This window comes from Aricia agestis, chromosome 2, assembly GCF_905147365.1.
Source record: "Aricia agestis chromosome 2, ilAriAges1.1, whole genome shotgun sequence".
Classification (NCBI taxonomy): domain Eukaryota; kingdom Metazoa; phylum Arthropoda; class Insecta; order Lepidoptera; family Lycaenidae; genus Aricia; species Aricia agestis.
This window is the reverse complement of record NC_056407.1, coordinates 5,970,876-5,988,560: the sequence shown is the minus strand read 5'-3', so window position 1 is coordinate 5,988,560 and position 17,685 is coordinate 5,970,876. Positions and strand designations below refer to the sequence as shown.

At 34.8% G+C, this 17,685-nt stretch overlaps 1 protein-coding gene across 1 annotated transcript; it reads right to left on the bottom strand.

Annotated features, from left to right (window-relative positions):
• Nucleotides 1-12,968: 12,968 nt before the first annotated feature.
• On the bottom strand, nt 12,969-17,519 carry LOC121736454. Its single transcript, XM_042127653.1, has 11 exons — nt 17,515-17,519; nt 17,316-17,431; nt 16,828-17,188; nt 16,601-16,667; nt 15,683-15,788; nt 15,389-15,493; nt 15,118-15,246; nt 14,150-14,292; nt 13,898-13,978; nt 13,316-13,484; nt 12,969-13,078 (listed from the first exon to the last, which is right to left on the bottom strand). Exons 2-11 carry the CDS (start codon nt 17,353-17,355, stop codon nt 12,969-12,971), a joined length of 1,311 nt encoding a protein of 436 aa, XP_041983587.1. The 5' UTR covers nt 17,356-17,431; nt 17,515-17,519.
• Nucleotides 17,520-17,685: the final 166 nt, after the last annotated feature.

Here is a 17,685-nt window from a genome sequence, read left to right as displayed (position 1 = left end):
TATGTTAAAGCACAAATAAATAGGCGTGATAGTTTTTCCGTAAAGTGTACCACAAAATGTAAGGATTGTGAGATATACTAGGGCTCAATTCGCTCGCCTTGAATAAGTACTATGCAAAAACATTTTTTTACTCTCCTAATATGGCCGCATATTCAAACATTCAAAGATTCAAATTGATTTTAAAATAATAGTGTATCCTCTCTAATCGTTACATGGGGCAGTTATTCAAATGAGGATAACGGATAACACACAGACAAACAGACGCAGATGTTGCGGCACTTGTTGCGTTTGGCAGCGGCGCGGCGGCCCCGTGCACAGTATAAATTATATACAGTAGGCTGCCAGAGTACAAACACATATAAGCGTGATTTAAGATCAATAACAAAGTACAATGATAATATTCCACAGATCTCTTCTTCAAATATATGGTATTATATTGAATATAATTTCTAAGTGGAAATTCATGTTCAATTCAAATAATTATATACTTTTCTTGCACTTATTCTACTGTATTATTATATTTTTTACAATATTATTATTTTACATATTATAATATGGTTGTATCAAAACCGACCGCGTAAAATAAAATATTGTGAGAAAATATATAATAAGGTGGAATAAGTGCAGCAAAAGTGTATAATTATTCTTGAACTTCAAAGATGAAAATACGTTTCCGTTCATAATAAATTACTTAAAATCACGCAGAACTATGCAGTATCATGGCTAACGTAGTTAATACTAGTTTCCGTGTTAGATGAATTTCATTTCAAGAACACGACTGATTACACTACTGTCTATATTTTGTATTGTGCCTGTCGCCCCGCAACGTGCATGCACTTTTAAAGACTCTTCTGGGCATCGTTTATTTTAATCAATAGTAAAATGATTAAACGTCCGGCTTTTAGACAGAATTTTATTGACTCAACAGCGTTGTTGACGCTAGATAATTTTTAGGGTTTCGTGCCCAAAGGGTAAAATCGGGACCCTATTCTGCTATTATTAAGACTTCGATGTTTGTCCGTCTGTCTGTCTCCAGTCTGCATCTTAAGAAACGCTATAGCTAGACATTTGAAATTATCACAGATTGCGTATAATGTCTGTCGCCGCCATAACAATAAATACCAAAAACAAAATATATTTAAGGGGGGATCCCATACAACAAACGTGATTTTCAGGGTTCCATGCCCAAAGGGTAAAAACAGGACTCTATTAATAAGACTTCGATGTCTGTCCGTCTGTCCGTCTGTCTGTCTCCAGGCTGTATTTCAAGAACCGCAATGGCCATTTTTTTAAAGCGCTAGTGAATTAATAGATAAACTCAAAAACTCACAAACTGGATATATGTCATCTAAAATACACTATCTACGAGCTTGTTCTTAATTGATTCGTTTCGTTAGTGCTGAAAAACAGTTTTTTGTTAGCTTTTAAATTTTTTAAAATTTTTAAAGCGCCTAATTATAATACCTATTATAATTAGGCGAGGCGAAGTTTAATAGGACATTAAAATTTGCAATAACATTGCAACGTCGCAACGCATTACGATTTGCGACGTCGCAATGTGAAATGATCCTAAATAACTACAAAACCAATTCTATAAATCAACTTAAAAGCGACTAGAAACTTGTTAACATTTAAAACTTCATCAGAAGCTGCAGTTTTAATTTACAGTCTACGAACAAAAATAAAGTATTTAACTCGCAGTCTATTGTCTAGAACAAGACAAATGCGAGGGAATCACTCGTAAACACTTTAATAACAATCCCGTTTTCCAGTAATACATTCGTCCGTCTGAGATGCAAAAATAAATAAGACAAACCTCATCTGGAAAAGTTTACTGGGGCCTTGCTGGGGCCATTAATATTGTAAACATCGTAAAACTACTGCTACGCCAAATTGAAATGGTTTAAATATTTTTACAGCGCGTCCAGTTAGCATACAAATGAAGTGGGATCGCAACGTGATTATTTTTTAGATTTTTGCCCACCCTGGCTCTGTTACGGTTGAATTGCTTAGTAAATCGTCAGTAAATTTTAATGGTTTCACTACTGTTTGTTCTGTTAGTTTGGGATTTTTTGTAATGTTTTTCTACGTCTCGAATTTTTATGTTGTATAGTCAGTCAAAAAAATGAAGAAATTAAAAAGTGGCAACATCGTAGTGTCATCCCTTTTTGCTTAGATTGATTTAAAAGGGATGAGACTACGATGTTGTCACTTTTTAATTTCTTCACTTTTTTGACAGACTATACTTACCTTGTTCTTCGCGACTATGTACGACCAAAGTGAAATCCCACCTGAACCGTATATTTATTATGAAATAAGGGGGCAAACGAGCAAATGGGTCACTTGATGGAAAACAACTACCGTCGCCCATGGACACTCGCAACATCAGAAGGATCTGGATTTATATGTACGAGCGGTTTGGCCGCTATACCACGAGATTACAAGCAATAGTATATAACGATTTATTTAAATAGCAGCGCGGTCGCGTTGTCATTTTAAATTTCCTTGTAATGTCGCGGTGTAGCCACCAAATCGCGCTTTATGTGGCTTTAACCTTGATACTATAACATAGCTAATAGATATAACTGTTGAAAAAACACAATTTGAATAAAGATCCTCGAGTCTTTTATAGTGAATGTAGACGATAGTATAAAGTGTAGAGTATATAAATAACAGTAATATTATGTAAATACTGTAGTTAACTCTTTAGTGTATCTGTTCCTTCTCTGGACAAAGCCAACTATGTTGTGTGTCGCACGTTTTTGGACAACCTTTACGGATATTTTAAGTCATCGATTATCTTTTTAAATCTATACTGCGTCCAGGAATTACGTATTTGGAGAGTGCTTGCTTTGCTTGAAGAATACTGTATAAATTATCTACAAAGATTGAAGGACCATAATGATATCGGCCTGGTCCGCTTTAAAAATAACTACAGAAAATGAGGGCGCTGAATATTATAATGGCTATATTTTTAATAATAACCATTGATAATTATAGTCAGACATAATACTATTATAAAGTATATTACTAATCAACTATAACAGACATTTTCGGTAGTTCAAGTAAAAAAACTCAGATGTGGGTGACTCTCCGCTCAAAGCGGACAAACTCACCGTATGAAGAAAGATATTTGTTCGAATATTACGACGATTATTTCTCTTATATTTATAGTCGTAGTCGTTCATTCCCAGGTAGCACAAAATAGCTGAGTAGCGTCTGTGGGCACGTTTTTTACATCGCCATTTGCTATGAAAAATTGATATATAAGCTTCTACTCAAGCTCTATATGACCAAATTGGGCACACTTTATATAGCAAATTATTACTATATAGAAACGATTTAAGTAGCTTTGCTAAGAAGTTTTTGTCATTTAGGTCGCTTTCACGTTACCAAAAAACATAGATAATAAAAATCTGAAATATCACATGACTATAAATATAATATGGCGACTACAGAATTAATAACTAATTTATAAACATGTTTATGGTGGTACTGTTGCATTGGTGTAAAGTAAAATAAGTCAAATAAGTCGATAATTACTATTTACTATGTGTAAATACTGAGCGGGGTGACTGGAATTAAAGTACGGTGGAGTGCATGAGACGTTTATTGCAATCAATTGTTAGTACGTGACTGGTCAGCCAACAGCACAAAATATAACATTTAAAATATAACATAGTACAATAATATATAGACAATATAAGGTAACATACAGTAGGACAATGTCGATAGACAGTGTCGCTACATATGCAAAGTCTTTGTTTGATACATTTGAAAATATATTACATTCAGACAGACAAAAACTGTAGACTTTTTAAAGCCATTACTTAAATATTCCCCTGCAGCCTTTACACACAGTCGATGCATACCAAGTAACATCTCATGCACGGAGTTCGTTGCAGGAACCTGTTCAATTTGAGAAACATTCCCAAGAATCTAGGCATTAAATAAAACTCGTATGCAGTTTGTGAAATATTCATAAAGAGTCTGAGGTCTGCACGATATTGATTTTCCCATAACGCCTCAACCGGCTTTCGGTTTACGCCCACTTGGATAAAACCACCGAGTTACATCAAAAGGATGAGGCATTCTTGTGTTTGGGTCAATATTGACTGGAGCTTTTCATTAATTGGTTCAACGTAATTACAATTTAAACATAGAAGAGCAAAAATAGCAATAAAAAGAAACTCCTAAGGCTCAATGGACTAAACCTAGATTTAATTTCTTGGTTCAAATGATATTATAATGTTACAAAAGAGACGAAATGAAGGGTAAAGGCGAAAAGCCCATAGGCGACTCTTTATAAAGAGTCGCCTATGGGCTTTTGTAAAAAAAACCTTGAATAGACTGGTCCAACTAGATCTATACGGCCACACAGAAAATCGAGGTTGGTGGATTCTGAAATAACGTCTACGTCCACACTCCACAGCCAACGTTCAATCAAATCAAATTATTTACTTCGGGCATTAGAGGCCCATAAAACAAATATCTTAAATCTACATACATATTAATTATATAATAAACGAGCTTTTGCCCGCGGCTTCGCTCGCGTTAAGAAGTATTATTATATACAAACTTTCATCCCCTATTTTAACCCCTTGGGGTTGGAATTTATCAAAATCCTTTCTTAGCGGATGGCTACGTCATAACATCTACCTGCATGCCAAATTTCAGCCCGATCCGTCCAGTGGTTTGGGCTGTGCGTTGATAGATCACCATGTCGTATGTGTGTTATGACGTAGCCATCCGCTAAGAAAGGATTTTGATAAATTCCAACCCCAAGGGGTTAAAATAGGGGATGAAAGTTTGTCTATAGTAATACTTCTTAACGCGAGCGAAGCCGAGGGCAAAAGCTCGTTTTATATATACTTAAAAAACTAACACTGTCAAGACGTATTGCCGGCGACGTGACCCGCTTCGTTCCGGAGTCTCCCCCGGACCTCTGACACCAATGTTACAAGTAATGCGTGTAACATTGGTGTTAAGTGCCCACCAGCTGAAACCAGGGCTGCTAAGTTTCAAATACCATCAAGAAATCCATCCACATCCAAGCAACCAAGGAAACCCATGGCATGTTTACAAGTTTGAACTTGTAATTAAACTTTTTAAGACTTATGACAGCAAATTAAGAAGCTTTTGTAAGCCGTTTGAAGATTCAGTTGTTATGGCCAAGACCCCTTGGACGCTTAAATAAATAGTTACATATTTTTAGTCACAGTTAGGACCGTTCTTATTTATCAAGTGACCTCTTAATATAATGTGCAAAATTTAATCAAAATCAGGGTAATTTTAGAGCCTATGATAATAGTAGAGATAGAGAGATATTACTACAGCTTATAGACAAAGATATAAAGACACCAGCATATTTCCAATTAATCCTTCGACATAAATATATCGATTAAAACAAAAATGCTGGAATATTTTTCCTATTCACCACCATTTCGTAGCTCCTGCGTCAAACACGCCCACCGTAGGCCACGCCCTCTGCAGTGGGCGGGGACAGAACGTGTGCATCCTATGTATATACTTATGTACCATGTGAGGAAGTATATGGGAAGTTTAAAACTACTTAGTACTATTATAGTTACTGTCTAACGTGATGCTTTCAAAGGTACTGTAAACTGTTTCATTAGATATTATTATCTAGTACTTATCTAGATGGTTATATATTACTATGAAGTATAAACATTAAATAGAACTCCCCACACCGATTTCGGTGACGGTGGCCGGTTTCATTGAAACCAGGCCAGTTACGCAGGAGTAATTTTATAGTGCCCAAGTGTGTCCGCAGAACACAAGAGCACTCTCTATTCCTTTTACTCTCATAACCCAGTGGGACGGAAGACCGACACGGCTGGCGAGAGATCAGGCGCAGGAACGACTTGACACGACAACGTGAGAATCGAACCCACGACCTCCGATACAAGAGCCGCGCTCTAAATCTAAACCACTGGATTACGGAGGCGTGATAAACACTACTGTGTTTTGCTATTTTAACACCTCTATCGTGGGTATCTCAGACACAATAGATTTTGAATTGTTATGCGGCAGCCGGCTGCCGCTTAGGGATTGATGGGTTAAAAGATGTAAAGTGAGACGTAATCAATTAAAGCCTGCATTATCGAACCTACACTATAATAATATTATTATTAAAAGCTATGTTTATCTGTCTGTAAAGTGTAAAGTTTACAGAGCGCTATACAAGAATAAATGATGGTTGGAGCGTTAAGTAATACAGGGTGTAACATAATAATATATAAGCGATATTTAAAACGTGGTAGAGCCATGCTTCAGCACGAATGGGCCGGCTCGACCGGAGAAATACCACGAGCTCATAGAAAACCGGCGTGAAACAGCGCTTGCGCTGTGTTTCGCCGAGTGAGTGAGTTTACTGCAGGCCCAATCCCCTACCCTATTCCCTTCCCTACCCTTCCTTATTCCCTTCCTTACCCTCACCTTACACCTATTCCCTCTTAAAAGGCCGGCAAGGCGCCTGCAGCTCTTCTGATGTTGCTAGTGTCCATGGGCGACGGAAGTTGCTTTCCATCAGGTGACCCGTTTGCTCCTTTGCCCCCTTATTTCATAAAAAAGCGATAATAATAATAATAGGTATGTATAAAACTTCACAGTAAAACTAGCAGCGCTATAAGAATAACATTTTTATTACTATACGGACAAAATCATAATATTTCTTCATATTCATCTATCATCAAAATATCTCTTTCAGCTACACCACAGTCACTATAATATTATAAGGGACGAGCTTTTGCCCGCGGCTTCGCTCGCGTTAAGAAGTATTATAATATACAGACTTTCATCCCCTATTTGAACCCCTTGGGGTTGGAATTTATCAAAATCCTTTCTTAGCGGATGCCTACGTCATAACATCTACCTGCATGCCAAATTTCAGCCCGATCGGTCCAGTGGTTTGGGCTGTGCATTGATAGATCACTATGTCAATCAGTCAGTCACCTTTGAGTTTTATATATATAATATATAGATAGATATATATTTTATTGCACTTCTAGGATATATTATTATATCCTAGAAGTGCAATAAAATATATATTCCTTTATATTTCACGTTGTATAAAGTCGTTAAGGTTGTAAGATTATTATTATAATATAAGAATAATAAATAATATTTACCTACATAATATAATAATCTAAACCTTATTTTTCTCTCACAATTATTATAAGTACCTACACTACTAGATGCCGCCTGCAACTCCGTTGTGCCGAAATTCGTATATCGCGCAGGAACCGTAGATTTTTCCGGGATAAAAAGTATCCCTATGTCCTTTCCCGGGACTCAAAGTATCTCTATACCAAATTTCAGCAAAATCGGTTCAGCGGCGGACGTGAAGAGGTAACAGACAGACGGACAGATAGACAGACACCTTTCACATTTATAATATTAAGTATAAATTAATTATGGGATATCTAAAGGGACACTTAATACTACAATATGTACCTACTATGTAGGTATATGACATTATTTGGGTAAAATACATTAAAATTCGTGGCACGTATTACTTCTTATAAAACTGTCTCATTGTCATGGCTTGTTTATTGGTACTTACAATGTTTGAGATAAACTTTACAGCCTCTTCTCAGTTGCTTACGCGAGTTCCTAAAACACCTTTAAAGATAAAAAATCCGTGAAGCATTCAGAGAATGCCGCGGTAAAGCTATCGCATAGCATTTTTCCCAAAATTATGCAAAATTGATTCGCAAATTATGTCTAGTCTAAGTAAAAGACGATGCACGGTAACGCCGCACCGCTACGCCGCGCCGGTCAGAGTGGGGGGTGTTAGGTTTTTTCGTTACGGAATTTCTTGATTCGGTCGCCGTGCTCAAAGCTAAGCAATAGCTTAAAAAATATATAGATAACTGCGTGAATTTTTTCCTAAAAATAAGTATAATATCTTCAAAATGTTAATTATATTGTATAGTATAAATTAATGACTCCAATAATGTATAAAAATTATAATCGTAAGCTTCCTAATTTAGATAAGTATCCAACTAAATTATTATGTTATTCCCTTTATGTTTTGTTATCTAACTAGTACTGATAAAAATGCCTACACCCAATATAATTATAAATTTTATTAATTAAATGACAACTTAAGGTGAGGCCAGTTCGAAAATACTGATTTTGAAACTTCCAATCTGAAGAAATTATGAGGAATTTTCTTACATCAAAATTCATGTAGACACAAAAAGAAACAAAGTAACAAAATAACCGAACAGAATATTGAAAAATGGCATGGTAATTCTGTAAAAATATCTTGAATATCACCATAAAAATACACTTCAAATTCGAACATCTCGTAATTTTCAATGACAATGATATGATTTTTTACAAAAAGGATAGCTTTTTTATGGTTCTAGCAAAATAACCGAATAGATTTTTGATAAATGATTCGGTCATTCAAAAAATAAAATAAAATGTATAATTTTCTCCTATTTCGCCCTATCAACAACGCCGCGAGCGTCGTAACCGCCCTATACAAGGCGCGCTGAAATGAATGTTATTTTAATGTCCTTAACGTCGATATTCGTACTGACAGACATCGACCTGCTTATTCAGGGACAGCCTTGCCTTAACAGTAATAACTAATTTAATGAAGATTTTGTCGTAAGCTCCATAACAATTATATTCTGATAACTCTACATTATTAGTAGCCCGTAGTAAATAAAGCAGTTATGAAATCTATTAATAAAAATACATAAACCCGACTGAATAATAGAAATATCTGAAGATGGAACATTGTATACAAAATATAAGATGGGTAAAGTGTGTCTTGCGACCGATTTTTATTAAATGTAGAAACTTTATAATGTTTAACTGCAATACAAGATACTATAGAACCCAGATATGGCTGCCACTTATTCAGTTTATTTGATAAAATTGTCTTATGTCCTTTCCTGGGACCTAAAGTAGGTATATTCACCCGAAATTCATAGCCGTTTCTCGTGTCGAAGTATGTAACAGACAGACCGAATATCAGTCCTTTAATTATATCCAAACAAACAGACTTGGGCAACAACGTCAACACTTCTTTAATTCACTATCGCCAGGTCAATAGATACTTAATAATTCATAGGCGACCATTCCGCCGTAACATAAACTTCCCTAGCCCTGCCCGGGAATGACCCTGGCTGCAATTGATAGTCCATCCCCTGGGCCTAGCGTACTGGGTTCATATCCTGACATATTTTTATAGGCCAGTAATTGCTAATAAAATTATAGTTTACTTCTGTCGTTCGCCTTAACCATTTCTTCTGTAATTTCCCGAGTGTGCCAGTATAGTTATGTTTTCCGATGTTTGTATTTGATTTTAAACTATATTTGAAATAAGAAACTAAAAACTATAGATAATTCCGTTTAAGTCTCTTGTTATATCCGCATAAACAAATTAAAGAAATAATCAGAAGCACTCAGAAGGATGGAACATTTTTGTTGCCTTGACACTTAACCCTATTTGCAAGCTCCATTTTCAAGCAGTATTTTTTTATAACAACCAAAAGTTAAATAATTTAGGTTAATACAAGCGAAAAATATTTTTGTACTTAAGTGAGTCGCATCCGCTGTCGTTATCGATAGAAAGCCAAGCGATAATTAGTGTTGTACATTATCGAAATTATGGCGTCGAGACTGCACTCTGCCGGGACTATTAGTGGTGCGCCGTGCCTGAGTGCAAACACAATATTTACTATGTTTTGTTTTTCACTCTCTAGTTTTTTAGGAGTAAGAGGTTTGGTAAACGGTTTTTGGTTTTAATTTTCTAGCAGCAACAGTTTTCTTATGCTAGTAAGAAAAAAAAAACTAAAAATTATGCTTATAGATAATTTGGACAGAAAGAATAGAACATAAACATCAAGTTCCACTGGAGCACTCTGTAGAGCTACCAGCAGAAGTGTTACAGAAGTTAAGTACGAAACCGCAGAAACAGGCATGTACAGTCTGTCAAGAAAGTGAAGAAATTAAAAAGTGGCAACATCGTAGTGTCATCCCTTTCAAATCAATCTAAGAAAAAAGGGATGACACTACGATGTTGCCACTTTTTAATTTCTTCACTTTCTTGACAGACTATATTTTCACTGCGCAGAATAAGAGAGGAGGATATTACATTGTCTTCTATACCGCACCGGCGGAGGAAGCATAATCTTCCTTCATCTTACGAATTTTCTATCAATTCACGTGTTCTGTAGACCTACTACGAAACCGTTTTGAGACTCAAATAATCGGACGAGAATGCCGCGTCCTTCTCGTGGCGATGGCGTGTCCTTCTGGCGGACGCGGCATTCTCGTACGATTGTTTGAGTTTCAAAATGCTTTCGTGGTACGGGCCCTGGCGGATTAACATTTTCACCAAAAAAGTGCACAACGCCGCTAAAGCATATTTCACTTTAAAATGGACCATATTATTGCCGTTTTTCTTGTTTTTTTTTTCTCCAGTTAAATATCTTTATACAAAACACAGCACTCTACTGTAGCTGTGTTTTGTTGACTGGTCGCAGTTTACTTTCGATACCGCGTCGTCTGGCCCTTTGTACAGAGTGTTCTTGAAATGAGCTTTCATTTTAAACTGTAGTCAGCTCACAAATCGCTTTATTTTTATCGCATAAAATTAAGCACGTTTATCATTTAATATTTTTCTATATAATTTTAATTAATTTGTATTTTACCATCATAACTGTACTAAGGAAAAATAATAATTTATGAATACTTATATCATGCAAAATTCCTTTAATCCAGAAATAATTATTTTTGATATAAGTGCCTACAACAAATAATTTATATATTATAACCGCTTTTCGCGTTTCGTAAACGTTTCAAAGAAAATAAATAAACAATAATATTATACGTCTTACTTAAAAAGATGAAAAATGTATTTTCACTGAAAATATTTGTAATTAGCGACTATCTACGACATTTAATTTTTACCTTACTGTAGTCACAACATTGAAACCTGACCAAAAACTAAGAGCCATTTTGTTATTGAGTAGTGAAAGAGACCTTTTGAATTTCACCCATACTCAGCTTTGATTAGATCTAGATAAATATAGAAATCAAAACGAATATAATGAAAAGGCATCACTCTGTATACAGTAATGAGCGTGCACGTACGCTTACGATGGCGCAGGCACTCCGGCCGAAACTGCTAACATTAATAATACATACATTTTAAGCGAAAGGGAGGAAATTCTGGGAAAATAATAAAAAAAAGTTTTTTTCTTAAAATTTATATTATGAATTTCTATGGGTTAGTCGTACATAGAAATGATTATCTCAGTGATTAGTGAAAAAGATTTAAAATACATATTTTACCTCCACTACGATGTTTTTTTTTTACTGTTTATCTGCACTAGTTCCTCTAATTTGGATAACATTCTACAGTTAAGCAATCAACAACACTGTTGAATATAATATAATGAACTCAAAAAACCTAGTATGTATAAACCGATAGGTCAAAAAATAATCATTTAAAGTATAATATTATATTATACTAAGCTGAGTAATATAGTATTTTAATATTTGCAGATCTCAAAATTTCCTCATTTCTTTCGTAGAGGTCGTGAATAACATGCAATAAGAAATAACCCCATTCAAGATCATGACAAAAACTTGATCTTGACCGAAATAACAATACAGTTGTTGAGTTTAATGCTACAAGCTACAAACGAGCAAGCGTCTGTAATTCCGATCATAAAATGCACTCGCAACTAATAACTTCTGTCTGGCTTGTTCATTTTTGATATTGTTTGTTAATTAAACATGTTTCTGCAACTGAAATAAGCGGCCAGCTGAACCGTAAAAGATTTCTGAATAATAAAGAATAGCTATTTCCCTTCCGCGAGAAGTTTACGTGCGCTGAATTCTCGTAGAGCTGAGAATGGTTAGTTTTGCTGACTTGTAGGCGAAGTTCTATTCTGTGAATGCGTAGTATAATAACCTACGAATAATAAAAACGAAATAACTAATAAGTAATACGTCATGTAATTGTTACTTATATATTTTGTTAAATGGCGCGGCAAAGATCCGAAAGTCACCTTAAAGGTGACTTTCGGATCTTTGCCTCGAGCGATCGGGACCGATAAAAATTCAAATAAAATGCTACTCTATGACATACACTAAAGGTATCATTTTCTACTGACATTTTGTGGCGACCCATGCTGCCGCCGGCGGCGCGGCGGCGTAAAAGCTAGTGGCGTAGTAAAATGAAATCTATACCTATATCATAAAGTGGCATTTTGTTTGAAAATTCTCGGTCGCGGTCGCTTGCGGCAAAGATCCGAAATCCACCTTTAGACACACAGCAGCTTGAACTATTAAGTTCTATCTAACGGTCGCACTCAGAGACATATAAAGATCAATTTAATGAAGAGTTTGACAGATAATGTATGGGGCTTATGTCAAAATTTTCATTTAATTATTACAGTTAAGTAATTAATATTCGTCGCTTAGTGTAGCAGTTAATCTTCGTTTATCATTTATTATAAGTCTGCAACGCTTTGCCCCAAATTGTTACATTTTACCAGAGTGAAAAAACTTTTCGTAAAATTAAACATACTTTTCGTAAAAATTAACATTTATTAAATATCATGCTTTAAAATATTGTACCGTGTACTTTATTTACAGACAGCAGAAACGAATAATAAACACTATAGCCCGGTCACCGAATACGAACAAATTACGCCAATAGTATTACTACTTTCGATACGCCTACTCACGCACAAAACATATTATTTAGGTATCTCGATGTAAATGGTACTTGATAAAAACCAGATAGAAATACATTCGCTTGGAAATAAAAGAGACAAATACAGATATGCTTATTGTCTCAATTTCAACGTATTTGACTACCGGGCTATAGACTAAATACTAATCATTATAATCACTTTTATTAGTAAATAAAATGTTTCTAAATAAATATGTGTTTTCCTTTCCTTATGTTATTATTTATAGACGTTTTCTGTAGTCAGCTTTTTAGCCTCACCTAGTGCTCTGTTGTAGACATCATTTATATTCTTTAGTTTATGGCCTGTGTAACTAATTATTTCTTTATCTGCGAAAATATAAAAATGTTAAATTCTAGCACTACATTTTAAATGTGGGAGAGTCCATCAACTCAAAGGACGGGCGGCTCGACCTCAGCTGTAGATCTCAAGGGTTCATTTAATTTAGAATTATTTAACTTGTTACTTGACATACAAATAATTGATTATGACATTACGAAAATATCTAAATATTGCGCTAAGTAATAATAGCAGTAAGCGTATTGATAAATTACTATCGAAAGTACCTTTTACTGTTACATTATTGTTTATTGCTTGCGTAGTAGCTTTATTATGTTTTATTTTTAGTCTTTGCATGAAGTAGCCAAGTCTGCTATTGCTCGTTATTTTGTCCAACTTTCTGATGTTTTTATATGTTTCCCTTTTAACACGATCATCGGCCTCCTGATAGTTAATCTGAAATAGATATAAGAAAATTATACAAATAATATCGTTACTGGTAAATAATATTACATTCCTTTACTAATAAAAGTAAGTATTTAAAAAAATTCTCAGCATACACCTTATGCAGTTGCTATATTTTATCTGTCAAGTAATTTTTTCAACGTACAGACAAAAATAGTATCTCTAAAGGCTGCGCTCAGAGGCTGATGATGAATGATGATTAAGCTTCAATTTTAATGAAGAGTTTGACAGATGATATATGGGGCTTATGTCAAAATCTTAATTTAATTATAGTTAATTAATTAATACGTGTCTCTGAGTGCGGCAATAAATACTGTCATTACTTAGGGGATAACCATGGATGATTGACAGCTGCAGTGGACTACTATTATAATGAGCAATGGAACTTTAAAAACATCATTTACCTCCGTACCGATATCACCAACCAGCTTGTTCAAGTATTGTAGTTGGCGTTGAAGATAATCTTTTACTCCAGAAAGTTTATACTTAAACAAAATTTCACACAATTAATAAAAACATTAGCTAATATTAAACACTTCGTGAAACAAGCCAAAAGAATATGCGGATAAGTAAAATTAACCAAATATCATAACGCTTTGAATTTGGAATAATGCTTCTCCTTTTAAAAAAGATAACAATTATTTAGATAGGTATACCTTGTCGTCACTAGACAACCCTTCATACTGATCTACCAAGTCTTGCACGGCGCGTATTGTTTCCATACACTGGATCTTATCCACTTCTGCCTCAGTATCTTCCGCAAACGACAGGGGTTGGTCTGTGACATCGTCTGACTTATCTGAACATAACATAATGCATGACAAATTATCTTGTAAGAAGTCTGTTATCCCGCCGTGCAAGTGTTTAGCGCTGTATGATGGACACTGATGCGACGTGGCGCCAGGCGTTGTGCGCGCATACCGTATTTCTCGTTAATATTGAACCGAAAAATATTATAAGTAAACATGTATCCAATGAATAGGTAACCTATAAAATTTTAACAGTAAACCAACTGTCAAAATTATTTTTTGATTGGGTCCCTGTATGTCATATAAAACTCAAAATATTTTTCAAATCAACGTTGTTTCTGATTTTTTTTATCGAATAAAATTATCTGTATTGTGTTTCTAACTAAAAAAGTCACTAGTTAATATACAGTGGTGTGAATCAGCGAAAGACCCAAAAGATGTATGTTCTATACATGTATAGTTAATAATATATTTTTCAGTTTTTTTTTTAATGACGCTTTCTTTAAAAATTACTTATTCTAGAAACGTGAATTTCAAATAACCCGCCCTACATATTTATTATATAAATTCTAATGATTTTAGCGCATGATAGCTTAATAAAGAACTTTGTTATATTTTTCACTAGATCAATTAGATGAAGCCCGCAACTCCATTGCACCAAAATATATCGCGCAAAAACCGTAAATTTTTCTGGGATAAAGAGTATCCCGGAACTCAAAGTAAGTACATACCAAATTGCAGCAGAATTGGTTCAACGGTTTGGGCGTGAAGAGGTAACAGACAGACAGACAGACGGGCCGACAGATAGACACACTTTCGTATTTATAACATTACATTAGTATGGATAAATTATGTAATGCGGCTAATGCCCTTACCAAATCCATCGAATTCCTTCTTTATAGCAACATAGTCAGATATGTCAGGGTTCAAATCATCAGCTTGAGGGTTTGCCTCTACTGGTGGAACCAACCATTCCAGGAACTGGCGCAGATCAGGTGGCAGTTCTAGAAAATCACAATCTCCACAATTTCATATAATTAATTATTTTCACACTTTTGCTTTAATTATTATTATACCAATTTTTCTTCTTCTTATATTATAAAGGTTTTTTTACTTCTTTATTATTTTTATTATTTGTAAACTAACCGACACAAGTTTTTTCTTGGACTTGCATATCAACTAAGTCTCTCATCATCCTGACGAGACGTTGCATCAAAGTCGATGTAGCAATATCAGCTTTACTCTCTCGAACTGAAAAACAATACAGATTCGTCGCTTGGTGATATTATGAGAATTCTTTGCTTTGTACCATGAAGATTCATTGCTTAGTAATAGGAATTTCTTGCGTGGTATTACATTCCGTTTCAAACACTCTCTCACCTCAATTCAATTTTTTATCATGATTCAACTGTATGTTTTAACTGCAAAGCTTTTACATACCTTTTATGTTCTTTGTGTTTTGAATAGCGTATGCTGCTTCTCTACATACCGTTTCCATTTTGGCATTCAGTTTTTTGAAAATATTGTCCATGTCTTTATCGTTGTCCTACAAAAGAAAGCAATAAAGATATTAGGAATGAAGCTTCGTAAATAAAAATATAATTTTATATACTTAATTATTTCATATAATATATATGTGGAATATACGTGGGAGAGCCATACTTCGGCACGAATGGGCCGGCTCGACCGGAGAAATACCACGTTCCCACAGAAAACCGGCGTGAAACAGCGCTTACGCTGTGTTTCGCCTAGTGAGTGAGTTTACCGGAGGCCCAATCCCCTACCCTATTCCCTTCCCTACCCTCACCTATTCCCTTCCCTTCCCTTCCCATCCCTACCCTCCCCTATTACCCTATTCTCTCTTAAAAAGGCCGGCAACGCACCTGCAGCTCTTCTGATGCTGCGAGTGTCCATGGGCGACGGAAGTTGCTTTCCATCAGGTGACCCGTTTGCTCGTTTGCCCCCTTATTTAAAAAAAATAAATAATTAAATACTAGATGATGCCCGCAACTCCGTTGTGTCAATATCGTTTATTGAGCGGGAACCGTACGTTTTTCCGGAATAAAAAGTACCCTACCTATGTCCTTTCACGGGACTAAAAGTATGTCCATGCCAAACAGCAAAATTGGTTCAGTGGTTAGGCGTGAAGAAGTAACAGATAGACTGATAGACAGATAGATAGACAAACAGACAGACCGACACACTTTCGGATTTATAATATTAGTATAAATTTAGTTTTTCTTCAATTTGTAATTAAATTTGACTAAACGGGTGAGGCTATAAATTCAAATTCATTTATTTAGCTTATATTTGTGTGTAACATTAATTAGGTCTTATGATAAACCTTATAACTCTTACATGTTTAAGCGTCCTTATTTTGCGCCAGTTAGGTATGTTTTGAAGAGATTCTTCCAAATTTATTACTCTGAAAAAGTAGGCTTTTTATAATTAAAAGAAAATAATCAGACATGCAGAAGTAAAATTGATACCCTCAAACGACCACGACCAATGAAATGTAACATAGAGTTCGCTTACATTATTTATTTTAACGAACTTTTAAGGAACACTATTTATTAGTGACGAACTTTGTACTTAAGCCGTTATTGGAATAATTCTTCTTTATTTTGTTAGGCTTCTTTCTTCTCCCTATGAGATTATGTATTTGCGCTTTAAACCAATCTTTAGATTTCTGCATCTTTCTTTTTTTGATGCATCCACCGCTTGTTTTTTTGCCGTCCAAAGAGTTTTTTGCACTATTTTTATCGTCGTAAACTCTATCCCAGAAAACTAATTTATTATCAGCTTCACGTTTTACTTCTGCTCTATTTGTTAGGGATTTAGTTGTAAAGTTAGTACTATGACCTCCAATATATCTGCTAATTTTATTAGTGTTGTTGACCATTTCCTTTTTTGAGTTTTCTTTGAAATTGTCTACTGTCGATATACCTGATAATTGGTTAAGAATAATGAAGTTTAAAAAGATACACTTATTATTTTTTAAATGTTTGTGGTGAAACTAATAAATCATCACTTTGTAAACATTCAATTAAGTATGCATAATATTAAAATTTACCAAGTGTAGCAGAAGATTTGTCAGATAGAGTTAAATTCATCACAGTATTCAAGTTCGATGTTGTGACAGAATTACTACCAGTCGCATAATATTGAAATCCCCTTTTTGATCTGGATCTATCAAAAAAGTTCATGACTATTAGTTTACTGTGTTTTTTTTTGTTGTATTTACATGTTAAGCTTTTCTTGGAATAGCTTACTTGTGTTCAAGATAATCAGTTTTATTTGTATGATTATAATGATTTTTATGAACTTCAGCACTATCCGTCTTCGTAAAGTAATCTTCTTCTTGGAAAAACATCAAGGATCTTCCTTTTCTCGATAGTTCTTTTGGTAGTTTGTCCTCATATTTATCAATTCCAGTATAAATA